This window comes from Passer domesticus, chromosome 3 (assembly GCF_036417665.1).
Source record: "Passer domesticus isolate bPasDom1 chromosome 3, bPasDom1.hap1, whole genome shotgun sequence".
Classification (NCBI taxonomy): Eukaryota; Metazoa; Chordata; class Aves; order Passeriformes; family Passeridae; genus Passer; species Passer domesticus.
In genome coordinates, this window is record NC_087476.1 from 71112822 (window position 1) to 71132156 (window position 19335).

General features: G+C 35.0%; 1 protein-coding gene across 6 annotated transcripts in view; it reads left to right on the forward strand.

Annotated features, from left to right (window-relative positions):
• SIPA1L2 (signal induced proliferation associated 1 like 2) overlaps positions 1–19335 on the forward strand; it is a 254937-nt gene that overhangs the window by 200415 nt on the left and 35187 nt on the right. For all 6 annotated transcript variants that reach the window (XM_064413831.1, XM_064413834.1, XM_064413830.1 and 3 more), the window contains 3 exons: positions 5579–5736; positions 7293–7869; positions 12604–12878. In XM_064413831.1, the coding sequence (XP_064269901.1) occupies positions 5579–5736; positions 7293–7869; positions 12604–12878 (1010 nt within the window). The remainder of the gene's footprint in view (positions 1–5578; positions 5737–7292; positions 7870–12603; positions 12879–19335) is intronic.

The window sequence follows — 19335 nt, forward strand, 5'->3', positions numbered from 1 at the left end:
ATTTGGTATAATATATCAGATTTAAGGCTTAAAAGGAAAGCGCAAGAATTGCTCATAGATCAGACTGATGGTAGTTTGTAACTTTCTGTGCTGTTACTCTGTGTTCTTTCAGAAGTAAGTGTTGATTTATGTAGTTAGTTTTGGAACATTCTGGCCTTGCCATGCAAGTTACAATCATCTCAGCCATTGTGGAAGGTTGTCATGAAATAAGGATGATATCTCACTTTGGTTTTGAACAGCTCACAAAAGATGCTTACTACTTGATTGTTGAACCATATGGGAGTTGTATCTTTCATGTCTATCCTATCAATAGGTCTTTTGTGATCAGGAAGGGATGTGTCAAGGCAGCAAGAAAAAGATAAAATAAAAGTACTGAATTTTTTCAGAAGGGATAAATAAAAATAACAATATTTTACTGTTACAACAAGAAAGTATAGTATGTTATGTGTTTTAAATAATCAGTGCATAGAGCTCTGAACAGTTTGAAAAGCTGTTTCAAGTGAACAGTTAAGACATTACACTTAGTATTTAGATGTGGTTAAAAAAAAAACTAAATTAGGAATCAAAAGACAAACTTTTCATCATATGAATAACATAAAGTTTAGATGACTCACTTCCTAAAATGTGTGGCTTTCTGGAGACAGAATGTTCATCACACACTCAACCGTGACATAGCTAGTAATCAAGGGATTGGATCTTCATCGCTGATTTCAGATTGTTCTGCTTCTCTAAACTTTCAGTTGCATCTAATTACAAAACAGGTTAATTTAGTAAATGCACTAGGAGTTGTTCTCTCTGTATTCAGTCTAACAATCTTAGACTGGAAAGGTATGTAAATAGGGAAAACTGTACCTTATTAAGATGATATAGTACACTGAATGAGCTTGCCTTAAAAGAATAAAATTAATATTTTCATAGCAAATCACAGGCACTGACAGTAAATATGGCCTTACTTGGAGTTTATTACTTTTGTTGTCTTTCGTGAATTTTCCTTGTTCGTGAGAACAGGATATCCTCTTGCCATGATCCACTTATTTTCATAGTTTTTTGCTGTTTGTCTGTGAGCTTCACTGCTGTGTTGCCCAGCCACCCCCTTTACTGTCCTTTCACTTCTTCCTGTGCCTTCCTTTCATTCTTATGATCTCCTTATGTGTCTTTATAGTCAGGTGCTGATTCTTGTGTACAGCAAAATCTTTCAATTTTAACTCCATGGTCTTCCTAGCAACAAGCTCCCCTTTCCACAGTGTTTTAGTAAGCTCTCATCATTGTCCCTTTAAAAGGTTCAATATTTAGCAGGAGCACTGTGTTGTTATTCGTGGCTTCCTTGGGATCAAAATAATGTGGCAGTTTTCCAAGTTCAAGCAGTATGCCTATCTGAAGACCCACCACATTATTTTTCAGGTGATGAGATCTATCAGTGTTTGCACAGCATGTACACTGTCTTAATGAAATGTGACAAGTGCACCCAAATTACTAGAATTTAGCCAGCCTTAATGTGCAAAACGGATTTATAATAACTGTTTATTTTTTTTCTCTTACTGTTTAGCTCCAAAATACATAATGAAGTCTCTTCAGGGTTTGGCTCACTGCATACCCAAGTAAGGGGAAGTTAGAGACCACGGTAAATTTCCTGTTAGGTTATGTTAGGGATGAAGGCCCCCATTCAATAGTTATTTTCTACTAGCTTATTATGTATGTACTGGCTGAGCTTGTTGCATCCTTTCCCCATGTCCCTTCTTTGGTAATGACTGGGCAAGGTATTCAGTCCCTCCTAATCCACAATGGTGACCTTCAGTGAGCAAGCACTGAGCCTTGCTTGTGTTCCAAATACCTGTGAGCCAAAAATAGGGCGCACCAGAACTGTTTGTTGCTTCTTCCAGGATATAACTACGCCCTGCTTGGTCCCTGATCAGGACATCCCTCTAGTTTTAGAACCAGCAGGAGATCCAAAGAGCAAGGTAATTTTTATTTTGGCTGCAACATAGGCTGGGAACTTTCAAGTCAGCTGCTCCATCCCTAGGATGGAGAAGACAACCAGCCCTGGTATGGCCAGTTCCTTTTCCTTTACTGGCCTTTTCTTCAAAGCAGTTCAAGGCTTTCCCCTTTAAACTTTACCTTTGCAATGTCCCTTTGTCCCCCAAATCATTCCCTTGCAAGTTTCCCACTCACACATTTGCAGTCTGCTTGTGTTCAAGTGATCAGACCCAATTAATCCAAATCTGTTCAAATAATCAGTTTTCACCTGGTTTTATAAAAACTTGAAAATGAAACAGATATGCAATAACAAAATAAGCTTGTAGCATTTACCTACTGTTAAAATAATTGGGTAACAAGACCTAAGGTTATACCAGACTCAGTTTACCATTCATTTCTGATTTTGGTACTGGCTAACAAACCAAATTGAATATAAAACTTTTGAAATCACTTATTTTAGAAATGTACTAAAATAAGTTTGGAGATTTTCTTATTTGACTCTTAAACTTCATAATTTAATAGGATGAAAAGTATATTTCACTGCTATTTCAACAAGAATTCCTTGTTGTTTTGCAGTTTGACAAAGCAATAAATCCTACTGAAATGGGTAGTTTTTTAAGGCTGAGCACAAGCTGTTAATATGCTAAGTTTTAAGACAGTTTTTTCCTTCAGAGATGCATATCTGAAAATTAAGAATTGAGTCACTAAAATATGAGAATAAATATAATAGCTATCTTATAGTGCAAATCGTTTTGATCTAATGGATTCTGCTTTTCTAACATATTTTCCTAACTGGATTCTCCTTTGTGTGTCTTGTATTCTTACATAACACTTCACTGATTTCCTTTTGGCTGCCTATCATACTTGATTAGGTTTATTTTCAAATTCTAACATGACAATGATTCCTCCTTACTGCAAGTAATTCTCTGTAATCTCTGCACCCAGTTGAGAGTTCCTGTCAACATCAATGCTCAACACTGGCATGAGATTCTTTAGAGTATGTTAGAAAGGCAGATTAAAAAAAAATAATTTTACAACATCCAAAAGCCCCCAAACCTGAGCAGACCTCAAAATGGGAGAGGAAGGGGAAACTGAGAACGTGAAAGGAACACCCAAATAAACTAGGAGGTAAAAGCTGAGAGAAAAATCTAGGCTAAAAATGGAAACTAGAAAAGGGTTTCTTATAGATTATTTTGCTGAGTTCCAGTTTCCTTCAATTCCTTTTTCATTTTCAGTATGCTATCCTTATCTCCCATTTCCCAGAGAGGTATGTGTTCCCTCCTTCTTCTCCATTCAATACTTTATTCTTTTCCTGTTCCTTTATCCTATCCAGAGCACTTCTTTCCGTGTTCCAGATCACCCCAGTTTAATTCTCCCCCCTTTAGAGGTTCTTTGCATTGTGATTCTCTGTGCACAGCCACAACGGTGCTTTGCCTTTTGCATTGTGTTGAAGTTGACTGACCACTTATGCATGATAACTATTTATAAGTGTTACACTGGTTTTATTTTAAACTGAAGGAGTCACTAAGATCTCTACAGTCTTGGTAAGGTTCTTAAAAATAATGACCTGTCTTCCTATTTCGTTTTTTGTGCCTTGTAGAGGTTTCCACCCTTGAAAAATATCCTAGGGGTAGGATATGGGAACTGCCATACTTTTAAAAAGTCTTAGCTAGTAAAATTTCAAACATTTCTAAAACTTACCTTCAATTAAGTGAATGCTGTTCTTGTTTATGCTATGTATGATGGCAGGCAGAGCATCCTAAAGTGGTCTACAAAAGCAGAAAATATTTTTGAAAGCAGTGATTATTTTGAAAAATAAATATACCTTTAAAGAGGATTGTATTCTCATTTTTATAATTTACTCTATGGAAATGTATAGGCATGAACCACTGTAGCAAGAACAAGTAATTGGGCACTTAGTGGTACAACACGGGCAGAAATTAATCACCTTGTACCTCATAATTGGAAGGTTGCTTGCAAATGTAACTGAGTTGTAAATTCCAACCTGTGAGATAGTAATAACTTCTAAACATTAACTTGTGCTGCCCTATTATGATCTAATTGTATGGCTCACTAGATGAACAAATTAAAGTATATCTGACACAGTTCTGTGATCAGTTCCTCAAAGTGTGGTTCTGTAGGCAACAGTGTGCATCTTAAATGGCTCAAATAACCAGTTGCTTTCATTTTAGTCTTAGAAACCTGAGAACTTGACTGAGCCACACAACTTACCAAATACTTTTTTCTGTTCCTATGTCTGTTTTCAAGTTTCGTAAGAAGTCTTATTTCTTTATCCATGTTTGGGATTTTGATTATGTTTAAAATAATATAGATGTCCTTAGTGCTTTAAAATTGTGGCTTTGGCCCTTCTGATTACCTTCAGAATATCATCCTTTATGTTTTTTTTAGAGTTATAATGAAACAGACATCGGTTCTAGGCTTTCGCATGTGCAACTTTACTTTTTGTTGTTGGGAGCTGAAATACTAACTTTTAGTAGAACTGGGAAAATGCAACAAAATACTCTTATTAGAAAGATTATTTTCTGTGATATCACTTTCATAGAGAAATTTTTACTTGCTCTGTCATTAAGTTTCCAAGTAAATTTATTCTTAAATCCTTTTTGGTTACGTATGAACTAAGGTACAGCTCTCAGTGTCTTTATGCTATTAGTTGACAATGCAAGATCTTTGGCAGACTTTGGGTAAATATTTTAAATGTAGCACCTAGCAGACTGCTTTTTTTGTCTGTTAATATACAAAATTTGAAAGTTAGAATATTCTTTCATTAAGAAAGTGAGCATCATTTTACTGTGTTATTTTGTTGGGTTTTTTGGGAAGAAAGAGTAGCAGTCCCTCATTGGGGATATGTTTTTTAATTTTTACTAAATTTTAGCCTATAACAATGATTTAGTATTTTAAATTAGCCCTTAAATATATTTTGATGATAAAAGCTACCAATTACAAGAACAAATTTTTAATTTAAGTGTTCCTAATAGCAGTTGTTTCTCCATGAGTCTTGGTTCTGTTCCTCAAATATGCACTTGTTAATATTTGTGATGGATGTTCATGATAATATTTTGTTCTAAATTAAGATCATAATATTAAGGACAATATTTAATAGAGTTGCAACATGGAAAAGAAAGTTTTACTGAGACATAAAAGCAATAGTATATTTTTAATGTAGAGACAAATATTACACTATAAAGATGGAATGTATGTACAGTTTTCTGGATAATGAGAAATGTCAAGTGATGCAACACTTTTCTATTACTGAAGTGATGCACTAGTAAGAATAAGAGAAATATATTTTTTTTTGTAGAGTAAAATATAAATGAGCAGAAACTATGGAGAACTAGTGTGAAGATGTGAGAAAATTCACTAGTACTTTTGTGAACTTAGCCTAATTTCCTTTCCCTATATGTTTGCAGTTCTGATATCCTTTACATGTTGTTCTCCATGATGCAATAAAAGTTATTTCTGAAAAATTATGCTTTATTTGTATTGGTTCAGCTTGTTTGGGGTTTTTTTTCCTGAGATGATGAATTTATTATTTTATTTATTTACTTTTTAACAACTAATTTTTCAATGCATGTTTCTTGTCTAGCTGCTAAGGAAAAGGCATATAGGAAATGACATAGTTACCATTGTCTTCCAAGAGCCAGGAGCACTTCCTTTTACTCCAAAAAATATTCGTTCCCACTTTCAACATGTATTTGTCATTGTCAAAGTGCATAATCCATGCACTGAAAATGTGTGTTATAGGTGAGTAGAGCCTTATAATTATATAAGTTTGTTACTAAGACTACAATGCAACCGTGTTTTCTAGATATTCTGTATTTCTTATAGATATTATGTGCTCGATTTTAAAATTTCTGCAGCACTTCCTGTGAATCTGAAACCCCAGTGTCTCCCTTGCACACATCTAGAGTTATGGAGCACGGTTTGTAGACTCAAAGGGGTACGTGCAGAACTCCATGTTGCTGATTTATGGCCACAAAATGGGGATATAACAAGTTAGTGAAAATAAGATTTGCAGACAAGCAATAGAAATTAATTTAGAATTTTTATTGCATGTTTCCTCTTTTTAAAGAAAGTGATTTAAAGTATTTTGGAAGGTCCTTTAACCTGTATGAATCCCTGAATATGACAATATGATGAGTCATAGCCTTTAAACACATAAATGAAGACTTTTGGAGAATGGAAAAAAATCATAGATTTCAGATGATTTTAACTCTCACATTTAAGTCACTTCATAATGAATTTTAACAGAGTAACAAAGGTGGAAACACATTTGTGAATTGATTGGTAATTGTGCAAATAGTGATAAAGACATGAAGCATAATTACAGAGGTTTATTTATAAATGTCATTTATTCATTGTTTAGAATGAAATTAAAATACATTGTGAGGGTGGGTCATATTACTGTCTTTTAGTAGTCTACTAGAACTTAAACTATCTTTTAGGACTTGATTTCGTTTCAGTAAATGTTTTGTGTTGATTAATACATGACATTTCCTAAGTTATATTTTCCTTTCTATTAAACTTTATCTGTCATCCCAAATTTGACTGTATTTCAGCCAAATAAATAATATTTATACCTACTGTGTACTGTAGTTTGAAATTATTTTTCAGTTGAAATATATTACGTATGTATCAATCAATTAGAGGTATAATTGTATCAATTAGGAAATATTCCTATTTTTCTTACATTTGGCTGTGAACTGTCTAGATCAAGAATTGTGTTTTCCAATTTTATGAGCATAGAGTAGGCAGATTATACAGGTGGAGAATGCTCAATTATAGTCACATTTGGCACCAATATTTTTCATTGAGTTCACACTTCATTGTAGTAGAAAATTTGAGGATAAAAATTTCTGGTTTTATATTTCTTTTTTTTCTTTATATTTCTTAGTTTTAAGATGATGCAACTGAGTGACAGCTGAAAATTATTTACATAAGATTTACATAAAAATAATTTTAAAAAATACTTCTCTCATTTATTTCTCACAATTAATTTTAATATTTATTACATTCAGGAAAGGAGGCGTTGACACCCTTAGAAGTTATCTTTGATAGTTTTTGTTTTAGCAAGATACCTTCATAATGTCCTTTATATATTTAAAAGAAGAAAGCCATTCTAAAACAGACAATCAGTTTTCTTTGATGTGTCTGAAATGTCTGCAAATTGGCATGTCAAAGCTGTACTTAATTGTGTAAATGGATTGCAGAGATCACAGTTCTGCTTATCATCTGATTTTTATTTGTTTTTAGGGAATTAATCATTTTGTTGGTTGTTTTTTTTTCTTTGCTATTTCCAGTGTTGGTGTTTCACGATCAAAAGATGTTCCCTCATTTGGTCCACCCATTCCCAAAGGAGTAACTTTCCCCAAGTCTGCAGTCTTTAGGGACTTCCTTTTAGCCAAAGTTATTAATGCTGAAAATGCAGCGCATAAGTCGGAAAAATTTCGAGCCATGGCCACAAGGACACGTCAAGAATACTTGAAAGATCTGGCGGAAAACTTTGTTACCACAGCTACAGTGGATACTTCAGCCAAGTTCAGCTTTATTACTTTAGGGGCAAAAAAGAAGGAAAAGGTGAAGCCAAGGAAAGATGCACATCTATTCAGTGTTGGAGCGATTATGTGGAATGTGATTGCCCGAGATTTCGGCCAGTCTGCTGACATTGAATGTCTCCTCGGAATCTCCAATGAGTTTATCATGTTGATTGAAAAGGAATCAAAAAATGTTGTGTTTAACTGCTCCTGCAGAGATGTTATTGGATGGACATCTGGATTAATGAGCATCAAAATATTTTATGAAAGAGGAGAATGTATTCTTCTGTCTGCAGTAGATAATTGTGCTGAAGACATCAGAGAAATTGTTCAAAGACTTGAAGTAAGTGCAGTTTCTAAACTGGAATTCCAGTTTTTTAATGAACAGTTTTTCTACATCTCCTCTGAGATATAATTAAAAATGTTCTGTGTTTATAGGAGTGGTTTTGGTCTTCAGAGAGCATTACAAACAGTAATCTTCATAACAGCATATGAGATAAATGTAATCAACCTGTTTTTCAGGGGTAAGGTTTCAGATACCATTAATCTGACTACTTGCCCAAGGCCATGGATGGTTCCAGTGTTGAAATCAGGACTGAAAAGCTTTTGACTTTTTTGAAAAGCTATACCTCTTGCTGTAGCCTGTTCTCAAACCACAGCCTTATAGGTAGAAATATAATAAATTTAAAAATAAATGAAATCTTAATATGAAAAATATTTTTTTTCATAATAATCCATGAGAATATTAGCAGAAAATTTTATGTAAGTGCTTGTGCTGATTTGTTCCTCTGTACTGTGAAAGTGCAGGAAGTAAAGAAAACTACACTAACTAATGCCACTTTTAACAGCTGAAAGTTTTTCAGACATTTGATGGCCATGTCAGTACTGCTGTGCCAGTCCTGTAACTATTTCAGTCAGTCCAAAGGAAATGACAGTAACTCCAAGGTAAACGTGCTGATGCATCTAGTGGTGACACTTCACTCTTAGATCTTAATTTAAGTGATTTAGATGGTGTTAGGGGTTTCTTTTGTTGGAAGGCTCAGCACTGAAAAGAAAGAAATCTATCTGCTTACAGTTTTCACACTGGAACAGTTGGATTGCAGCTGGTGATTTAGGGCCTCTCTAGTACTGCAGTCTCATATAGCATTGCCCAATATCATATTCTAAATAATAACTTATTTCCAAAGTACAATTGCTATTTCACTCTTCTTGCCATTGTTATATTATCCTTTTCTACTGAGGTCTTCAGTTTCACTTTCCTTAGGCAGATATTTCCCTTCTAGAAAACAGTGCTCCCATTAGGTCTTGTTAACCAAGCAATATAAATTTCTTTACACAAATGAAAAACAAGACTTTGACGTTCTAGTGAAAACTTCTGCTGTCATCAGTGACAATTTTTTTTATTTTGCTATTTTTCACTTACTTGGTTTTACAAAGCCTGGAAATAATCCATGTTGCTGAAGAGAGATTTTTAAGATTTGGTAATTAAAAACACAAAATGAAATGTTTATCTATGTTTACTACTTCCTCTTTGTTACAGCCAGATTTAAATAATGTCAAATTGGTTTTAAGCCTCAAATTTAGCATCAGTTCTTACTAAGGTTACCTGAATATTAACTTCAAGTATGAATTTCAATGAGCTCTGCCTGCCTTATCTTTCCCTGCTACCTATCCAACTTTCATACTAACTAAAAGAGTTAACTATCATTACTTGTTTTAAGGCATTTTTTGGCCCTGTTTCTTGCCTAATCTTTTTCTCATTTTCCCCTGATTCTTCCTCTCTTTTGAAAGCTGTATATTGATGTTATTTCCTGGTTGTTTTATAACATTAAATGCTTTCTACAGTCCTTAAATACATTTGGTATAGAACCATTAGAACCACTAAAAAGTATTTAAATCTCTCATGCCACACTTTATGTGCAAACTTTAAAAACCTTTCAAGTGACTCAGAACACAGCTGAGGTTAACAGCCATATGTGCCAGCAGATGCTAAACATGAAAGCTCAAATTGTGATGTAATATCAATCTTCAATGACCAGATGATTAACCCTTTTCAGTCATGATTTAAAGCATTTCTTAGAACTAATGAGTAGAACATTGCAATTGCTAAATGAGATTGCCAAATAAATAACTAGACTTTATTGCCTGTATTTAAATAATGCAGGTAAAAATGACACCTATCTGAATATCCAGATTAAGAAAAGGTGTAAAAAGCTGGCTGAGACCATGATTTTAGTTTGATCTCAAACAATTGGTCTAGGAGTGAAAAAAGAGCTGTGACTCGTCAGTCTAGACAAATTTGTATTTATGGGGGAGAGTATCTAGTTACAGAGAGTAGAAAAAGCAGCAAACTATAGATTGACTTGGAAGGTTGTGTTGGAAGGCAGGAAAAGCAGTGGTTTTGAGCTTTAGGATAACAGAGAATGGCAGGGTGATAAAAGATTAAATGCAAACACTGAATGGTTCTTTAGATAAGAATCTGAGTGGACAACATTTCCTTAGTATCCTGTATATTAAAGAAAACTCTCTTCATCTTCTTCATGGCACTTACAGGATCTCTGTCTTTTAACTTTATCTGTTTTAAGTGCTTTCAGAGAAGCCAGCTCTTAGTTCATTTGTGGCCACAAGATCTGTGAAGCTTCAGCCAAGTCAGCAGAATGCTGTGTTTTGAAGTGGAGCAGCACTATGTTTAATGTGACATTACTATGTAATACGCAGTGTTACCTTTTAGGGAATATACACTTGGGGAGGACTAGATCTCCTGGAATACTTTCTGTTGGGAATAGAAAAGTCTTTGGCAGGAATCTTTCTTATCTTTTAACTTTTGAATATTTAACTAACTTGAGGAGGAGATTTTGAGTGCTCTGCATTGGGGAAATCCATATACTTTGGCTGGTGCATTCATTTTGCAGTAGTCTATAATTGTGGCATAATGATAAAGCCATGCCAATCCCCAAAAATGAACATTATGTAGCTTAATAAGAATAAAATTCCATCCCTCAGCTGGGCTCCTGACTGTAATAGCATGTTCTTCTTTTCACTGCATGACTAAATGTATATTTTAAAAACCTGTGATGGAAGTGTAGCTGACAAAGAGCTGAAAATTTCCTTTTCACTTATCTAGTTCACAAATTATGGATTTTTTTTTTCTTACTGAAATTTAGTTGTAAGAGAGCTAGGTTAACAGTATGTTAAAGTTTCCAGTATGCTATGTAGTTCTAATACTATATACAGAGTTATAAGCACAATATATACAGAGTTATAAGCACAATAGAAAATTTCATTTTAAAAAGAAAGTTTCTAAACTACACTAAAACCTCAGAGCTCAGAAAAATTACAAAGGAAATAGCTGTTTTGTTTTTATTATGAAAACTCAGAACTTGACTGTGTAAACAAAGCCTCCTGAGTACATTTTAGACATCTCAATAATGACTTTCACATTTTAACTTTGAAACCTGCATCTTCAGAAGTAATTGGAAAGATTATGAATCAAAATGTCTGAGCAATAATTCTCAGAATATCTGATCCTTGCAACATCTCCCATATTTCACAGTTCCCAGAAGATTATCCCTTCATGAATGAGGGCTAATTGTATTTATTTACCTCACAGGTTAAAATCATAAGCATACACCAGATCAGCAAAGTTAAAATAACTCATAGGTTTGTCGCACTTTGTTCTCATGTGTGCAAATTCTGATTTTTTTCTGCTGAGTGACAGATATCCATGTAGAAATATTCCATAAAGAAAATAGTGCTTTAACACTTACTAAGGTACCAAATCTCATGAGCTGTAAAGTCCCACTCCCTTCTCATGCACCCCTGAATCAGGTTAGGCCATTCTGCTGTGGCAAGCACACAATAAACTAGTAAGCTAGCCTGCCTGGATTCTGGCTCAAGCAGGCAATGGAGAGCAAGAGTGACTTTTCCAAAATAGCCTCCTGAATTAAATTCAAGCCATAAAACAACCTTTGCAGAGATCTGTCCTGTACAGCTGATAGTAAACCTTAGCCTCCTATCTATTTTAGTGATGCACACTGAATCCAGCCATAAACAGCATGAGGAACTGCACTTAACGTAGCACAGCCTTGGGAAGATCCCTGGATCTGTATTGTAATATATGCATCTCTAAAAGGCAGGTATTTGCCTTGGTGGAGTGTTTATGGGAGATTTTTGATCATGTTTCATAGTGGTAAAGGTTTTTTTCTAATTGAGCTAATGAAGCTAAATACATACTGGTTTTCTGACACTGACAAAAGTCAAGGCTGGGGTAACTCAAACTTCCTTGTAATGCAGGCTAGAACTTTGTGTTCTGAGTGTGGTGCAGTATCCCAGCTTACAGGCTGTTGTATGATTATGATTTACATGGCAAAACTGTTGAGAACTTGTTTCACAGCATATAGAAATGAACCTGCTTAGCAAAATCTGAATTTGAAGGATTTTGGCTGATCTGTATAATGACAGTTACTTTTCATTGAATATGCGGAAAGTAATTTTTTTTACTTCTTGGTTTCCCAGTGGCATGGAAACTCTCATCCCATTTTAGTGATATCCTCATCTGGAGATGACGTTAGTTAGGAATCTGCCTATGAAGAAAAATAAATTAATATTTTCTTCATTGCTATTTTCTCGAGGAAAACAAGCTGCTAGAACTGAGGCGCTTCACTCAATTTGGCTCGTATTCTATCTTGGGTTTAATACTGTTTAACGCTGAATAAAAAAAGCCTGCACACCTGCAGTCAGCCAAAAAACTATGAAGTAATTGGCAGGGAAACATTTTTCTTGCTTTGTGTTTTGAAACTAAACCAGCTGTAAAGTTTTCAGTAAGATATAAATGGCATTGTGTTAACATTGGGCAAGGGGGAAGAATTTAACATGGATCAGGCTGCCTGCCCTGGAAATGGAAGATTTTAGCATAGTGAAATGTGTTTTATTTTGTTTTATGCAGAAACCTTCATTCAAACATAATGTTGGGATAATTTAATGTTTGTATATTAAAGATAGGTAAATATGAAGCCATACACGACTTTATGATGTTTGCATGCCCTGACAATGGCGTAACAATCTGGTGCTTCCTCAGATAGTGACCAGAGGATGCGAAACCACGGAAATGACCCTGCGGAGAAACGGGCTGGGCCAGCTCGGATTCCACGTGAACTTTGAAGGGATAGTGGCGGACGTGGAGCCCTTTGGATTTGCATGGAAAGCAGGCCTAAGGCAGGGGAGCCGCCTGGTCGAGATCTGTAAAGTGGCTGTGGCAACTCTGACCCACGAGCAAATGATCGACCTCTTGCGCACATCGGTGACAGTAAAAGTGGTCATTATTCAACCACACGAGGATGGAGCACCCAGAAGGTAACAGTTCTCAGAGCTGCAGTTCTCAGTATAATATCTGTATCTGTCTGGCCTATTTTTCTCTCTGCTCCTGCTTAAACGATGACTCTTCTATTGAAGGCCTTCAGTAAATGGATATTGTCCACCATGTTGCGTATTAATACTGTTGAGGCTATTAAAGCAATCTTTTCCCAAAAACCCATATTGACTTGTTATAGAAGACAAAATAAGATCCTTCAAGAAATTTACTTTATATGACTTAAAAAAGGCAGGAAGTAAATTTTAGTGTATCATGACTGAGCTGTCCTGAAAGCTGATGTTACTTACTTTCTTCCAGATGAGAGTTTTAATGCTGAATTTAAAAATGTGAAAACCTTTTCATGAAATTTCACCTTGTCTACCTTTGAGATTTCTCCAACTCCTGACTATTGGATAGATTTGGGCTTCTTTTTTCCCTCTTATGTTGAAATGTAATGAAAATAGTGAATTACTGGGTTCTGGACATACATGGTACTAAGTCTAAGACTTCTACTCACTTTCTAAAGCTATCTAATTTATTCACAATAAATGGTGAATTGCATCATTGAGTTTGTAATTTAAAGGAGAGAAATCTTATTGCAATGTGAAATATATGCTCATGTCCAGGGAAAGTCTGTAATAACAATCATTACAGTCACTGTACCAGTGTTTTCAGGGATTAAATGCATTTTTCTGTCATCAGTATTCCTTTTTTGGTGATAAAAGGCACATTTATAATTTCTCTTTTTTTTAATATCATGAGGCAGAGAAGTAGGAATAAATTGAAACTTTGTAACAGTGTGATTTAATTTCTCACACACCTTGTCTAGTCAGTGTTAATTCGGCTCATTCTAAATGAGAACTGTACCAGAGTAAATTTAATTACTTGTCTTCTTTTAGCAGGCCAACTTTAAATCTCTTGTTGATTTTTAATTCAACAGAAAAAACATTAGATGTGTTGCTTTTGGCAAGAGAGCAAGCAATAAAATTTTACGTAGCGTGCAGCGCTGTGAAGTTGATGCCAGCCGTATGCGAATGCTGCTTAATTGGTGGCAATTCTCCAAGTAGTCATTGGCCTGATGTATGACACACAAGGGCTGTCCCCTGCCTCAACCTGCATCGAGATGCCTCCCTTTCTGAACAAAATGCCTGTGAATGTAGAATACCACCGTTTTGCTTAGTTGGGTAGAAATTTGCAATTAAGCCTCTCTTTGCTTAGCTTTGCTATTCTCACCATCTGCTTCTGGGTATGAATTTTCACTGACTTGTTTGGTATACATTTCCAAGCTGTTTACAGAATATGAGCCTAATGAGCTGATCCTTTTCTATTGAAGGTAAAAAACGTGTATTTTATAGGCCCTGATAGAAAAATACATACTGTATGAACTGTTTATATTGTCTTTGATATAAATCTTCTTCTAGAGATAAAATGTTTAAATCCCAGATCAGTGTGGTACATAGCACCCAAGTGTATGTGTAGGAGGTATTTTAACTGAATGTTACCACACTGAGAAAAATCTGCAAAAGCTGCTTCTCTTTATAATTTTTAGCATCTTTAAAATTGTGACTAATTACTAAGAGAATGAATTTTTTAAAACTATGTGTCTATTTTAAAAATTTTTAAAAGCATGTTTAAGTTCTTTTTAGCTTCACCTTTGTAGTGTATATATATATATATAAATATATATTTAAGAAACGTATCTTTCTCTCAAATATCAATTTCCCACAGAAAACTGCTCATTTTCACTTGTATATCCCTAAAGATAGGATTAGTGATTTTTACTGTCCAGTCTCTGGAGGGTTTTGAGCTTGCCTTTTTGCAATGTTTGTAATCTAATCAGAGCAGACAGAAAACAGTTGTAGATATTGCATGACAAGTCTGAGAATTTCGGTTGACAAGTATGATCTTTGACTTTGTAAAATATATTAATGAATGAGGGAAAAGAGGAGAGGACAGAAAGGGACAGATTATCAGAATTTTGGGGAATAAAGATAGCCTATTACTGCTGCTTACCATTTAAAACTTGTGCAAATCCATCTCCCTGTCTATTGCTCAGTTGCTTCTCTTAGCCTTCTGCAGGTTCTTGTCACAGACACAGAGAATAGCTGGGGTTGGAAAGGACCTCTGCAGGTTGTTGAGTCCAACACCATTGCTCAAAGCAAGCTCAGCCAGAGCAGATTGCTCTGGACAGGTCCACTGGGTTTTTTCTATCTGCAAGGAAGGAGATTTAAAAATTCAGTATTTCAATTTTGATATGCCATCATCCTTTCAGTAAGAAAAGTTTTTATGCATACTTAAATTTAAATTCCTGTACTTCAGTTTTGCACCCTGCCTTCTGTGTTTTCACTGGGTACAATTCTTAGTTTGTTATCTTTTTTGGCTAATCACCACATTAGATATTTTGTATGCACTGATAAAATCCCTCCTGAGCCTTCTCTTTCCCTGGCTGAATGATACCAGCACTCTCAGTCTCTCCTTGTGTTTCAGATGCTCTTATCCCTTAATCATCTTTGATCCTTTGATGGATCTGCTCCATATGTTCATGTTTCTCTTGTGCTCTGCTACCAGGTTTACTCGGAAATTTACAGGTAGTAGTTTTGGAAGTAAAACAGGAGTATCTGGCTAAAATCCATTTCACCTTTGCTTGACAAGAAATGTCCCTGTCCTTGGGGAGTCCATGCTTGGCTAAGCGGGATAGAATCAAGTCTCTGTGAGTGATTGCAAACACATACCTGTGATAAACATTTAAGGCAGGTGTGACGGCTTGTCAGGAGGGAACTTTTTTGTATCAAGTACCTGTAATAATTATCAAATAACACTCAAAGCAGACATACAGATATCTTTGTCATATTTGGGGGTCCATCCATCCTTGACCCACACATTAAAAGTGTCTAGGAGAATGATGGTTAAAAAGCACAAGGCTTTACATCTATGTTCCAGTACTTACTGCTTTTGCTCACAGACAGTTTTAGAGGTTTTCTGCTAGGAAATAATGCATCAGACTGTCAGACATATGTAGGAAAGTACAGTTGGAGGCTGAAATAAGTCCCTTGAAAGTTTGACTTATCCTACAAAGTATATTATCTTCTGGCAGTTGGGTAGGCTTTTCTTCTCTGTATATCAACCTGGTTTCTCAGAGTACATACTGGTGGTTTGTTCTTTTGGTTTTGGTGGTTTTTTGTTTGTTTGTTTGTTTGTTTTTTTAATTTTTTTTTTTTTTTTTAATTTTATTTAAATGCCATAATCTAGGGTTTCAAGTTCGGCCACTAAGATTTTTGCCCACCGTGCATAGATATAAAAATACATTCATCTTTGTTTCTAAAAGGATTAGTTGCATTAAAAATTTACACACATTTACAAGAAAATAAATATAACTTTGGCCAAAAAAAATCCAGAGTTTTGTGAAAAAATTCAAACGTATAATTTTATTAATGCCTGTCTTTCGTTTTCTGAGCTAGCCAGCTATTTCTACTTCTTGAAAGACTAGTTTCTGCTTAGCTTTGTGTGCTGGATTTTATGAATACAAAGCAATGAGGAATTTCTCTTTGGGTTGCTTACTACCACTCGTTCCTTGCTGGGATCAAATTCTGAAGTGAGTTTACACAGATTGGACATGAGTGCCATGGAGTGTCTTGGGAATTGTATCCTTCAAATGAAAATGAGTTTCAAGTGTGCAGGGGTGTTTCCAAAGCAGTCCCTTGAAAAAACATCAGTCAAAGTGGAGATCTTTAATCAAGTTCTTGACTTGATTTTTTTTGTCTGTTAGCTTACCCACAAATAATCTTCAATCCATCATTTTAAAAGAAAACCAACAAAATGTAAGTGTGCACCCACTGAGAAGAAACTATTAGCAATAAACTATTAACAAAGATTTTTTTTTTCTGCAAACTGGCTTGCATTCATTTATTTCAGCATGAAAATAAACTGTTTGAATGTTGAAGGTGCTTACAAAGGAATGTTACAGGGTGATTAGGAAATTACAGAGGAAAATTCTGCTCGATAAATGTCTTCCATTACTTAATGTAGGTCCTTCTACTGAAATCTTGACAGTACTATATGCAAAAGCAATCATGGAATAAGGCCTTTCATTTACTATCCTGTAAAATTAATGAACTTGAGACAAAGCTCCTGCTGTTTTCAGTTTGCTCCGGCAATTAAATAATCATGCACAAATTGATGCAGAAATCAAAATTATTTGTGTGGCATCAAGCTGATATTTAGATAGAAAGAAGAAATTGCTATTTAAAACATAAATTCTTTAAATGACAAAGCAGTATTAGAACAAATTTGTTGGTCATTGTTTTCAGATCTGAATAAATATTCTTGTGTCATATTTGTTTCTGTGCTAGGTCTGTCTCTTCAGAATTGTTGATTTGGGACTGTGTGCATTTGAACAGGAGAATAACAATGCTCATTCTGATTTGCTTTCGCTGGTGGCGTTATGGTAGTGTTCAAGGACACTATATCCTTAATCAGCCAAATCCAATCAAGAAATTCAAGCTTTTCTAAATCTATTTTAAACTGTAGATTTTGCTAGATTATTTTTTATTACATTTTACCTATGTGTTTGTCTTAGTTCAACTACCATTTTATATAAAAAAGAAACTGTTTGAGAGCTGATTAAGAAACAATTTCTAGGAAATTTAGAAAGCAAACAAAACTTCAAGCAAAATTTCCAGGGCTGGCTATAAACAGAAGCTGGAGAGCTGTAGGAGCAGTAGTTTTCAGTTTTAGTCTGAACAAGTGAGAGACTCTTTTTCTGCTGTTGTAGGTAGTTTTGAAAATGGAAATACTTTAGTAACTATGACTGAAACTGCCTGTGGGCCATTTTTAAGTACTACTGCAATTCTTCTGAGGTTGTTTTATTCTTTTGAACATTGCAAACTCCTTCTTACAAATGAAATAGATGTAATGACTTTTTTTCCAGTCCTGGTGCTTGCTCCCCTTAAATGGTTATGATTTCTTTAAAATAATTGTCTTTCTGGGGCTTTTTAAAAGTAACAGATAACCAGCAGAATATAGAATGTTTGGAAACTGCTTTTAGGGAGGGGAAGAGGCTACTGTGTGGTGGAATTCAGTTATTGTCACAGGGGTGGTTGCCATAAGCTGGTGGGATAGTTCATGTACTTATTTAGTAAATTAAGCCACCTGAGCTAGAAAGAAGCCAAGTCTAACATGACCTCAGGCAGGTTGAAGCAGCAAAACATGAAACTGAATGTTTGGCTGTAAAAGTAGAATTTGGATGTACCAAACCTTTAAGTAACTACCCCTGCTACTAATATGAGAAGGTTGCAAAAACCTGAAGTGTCTAGATTCTGATGTTCTATAGAAGTAAATTAAAGAACTATCACTAAGAAAATGTAATTATACTAATTGGAAGCGGTACTCCTTACAAAAGTTAATCCTCTCTACCAAAAACACCTCCCCCCGCAAAAAAAAAAACCAAAACAAAAACCACAATAAAAAACCCACAAAAAAACCCCAAACAAACAAACAAAAAAAACCCCCAAAACCAAAAATGTTTAACTGTGTTTCTCATACAAATAAAGTCTTTGATTTTTTTCTTACTGACTTATGAATGAACTTATAGGAGGGATTATAATTGCTGAAGTTAATTATGTGTACAATTGTAACAGTCAAGCAGAAATAAAATCCCTTCATGCCTGGCAAAGCACTGTTTGTCTCTATGGAGAGATGCAAAGAAGAGTTCCAGAGTCTTTTTTTCCCCTTTTTTCTTCTTTCTTCTCTCTACTCATGGAATCATATTAGAATCATAGAATGTTGTGGGTTGGAAAGAGCCTTAAAGATCATCTAGTTGCTGTCTATATTTCTCATTTTCATTTAACAGTACAGAAAAGACTGGAGGCTCTTTAGGAGGCTTCTGAATTGCATGCCAGCTCACCAACACAAAGGTTCTTTTTAAACCTGAATAGTAATAAAGATCAGAAGGACAATGGGTTTATCTTCAGGAAGGAGGAATTGTCAGCTTCAACTCTTTAGCTCCATGGAGGGATTGTCAGAGTCATCACTTCCCTTAAACCAAAGTGGTGGAGTAGGCAGCAGCCCTATCTGAGGTTGCTGTCAGCAATTTCATACATCTATTGTGGTATGAAATTATTAAAATATAAAATTTATTTAGTTTTTAACGATTTTTTGAATTATGTATGACTACTGTTAATAGGTTTCTGAGATGTCAGAACTTGGATTTTTTTGTCTTGACTTTTTGATTAAAATTGTCTTAGACCATTTCAGTATTATGCAGTGTCTTGGACTTGTGCTGTGACTGATACAGCACATGTATGTCTTCACTAACTACATTCTGAGTCTCATCAAAACTAAGCTACTAAATTCTGCTTTTCAGTTAAATCTCAATTATATGAAATGAATTTGTGTTTTATTATGTGGATTTAATATATTGCACAATGAGTCCTCAGGCTCGTTGTGTCACTTTGGGCACTA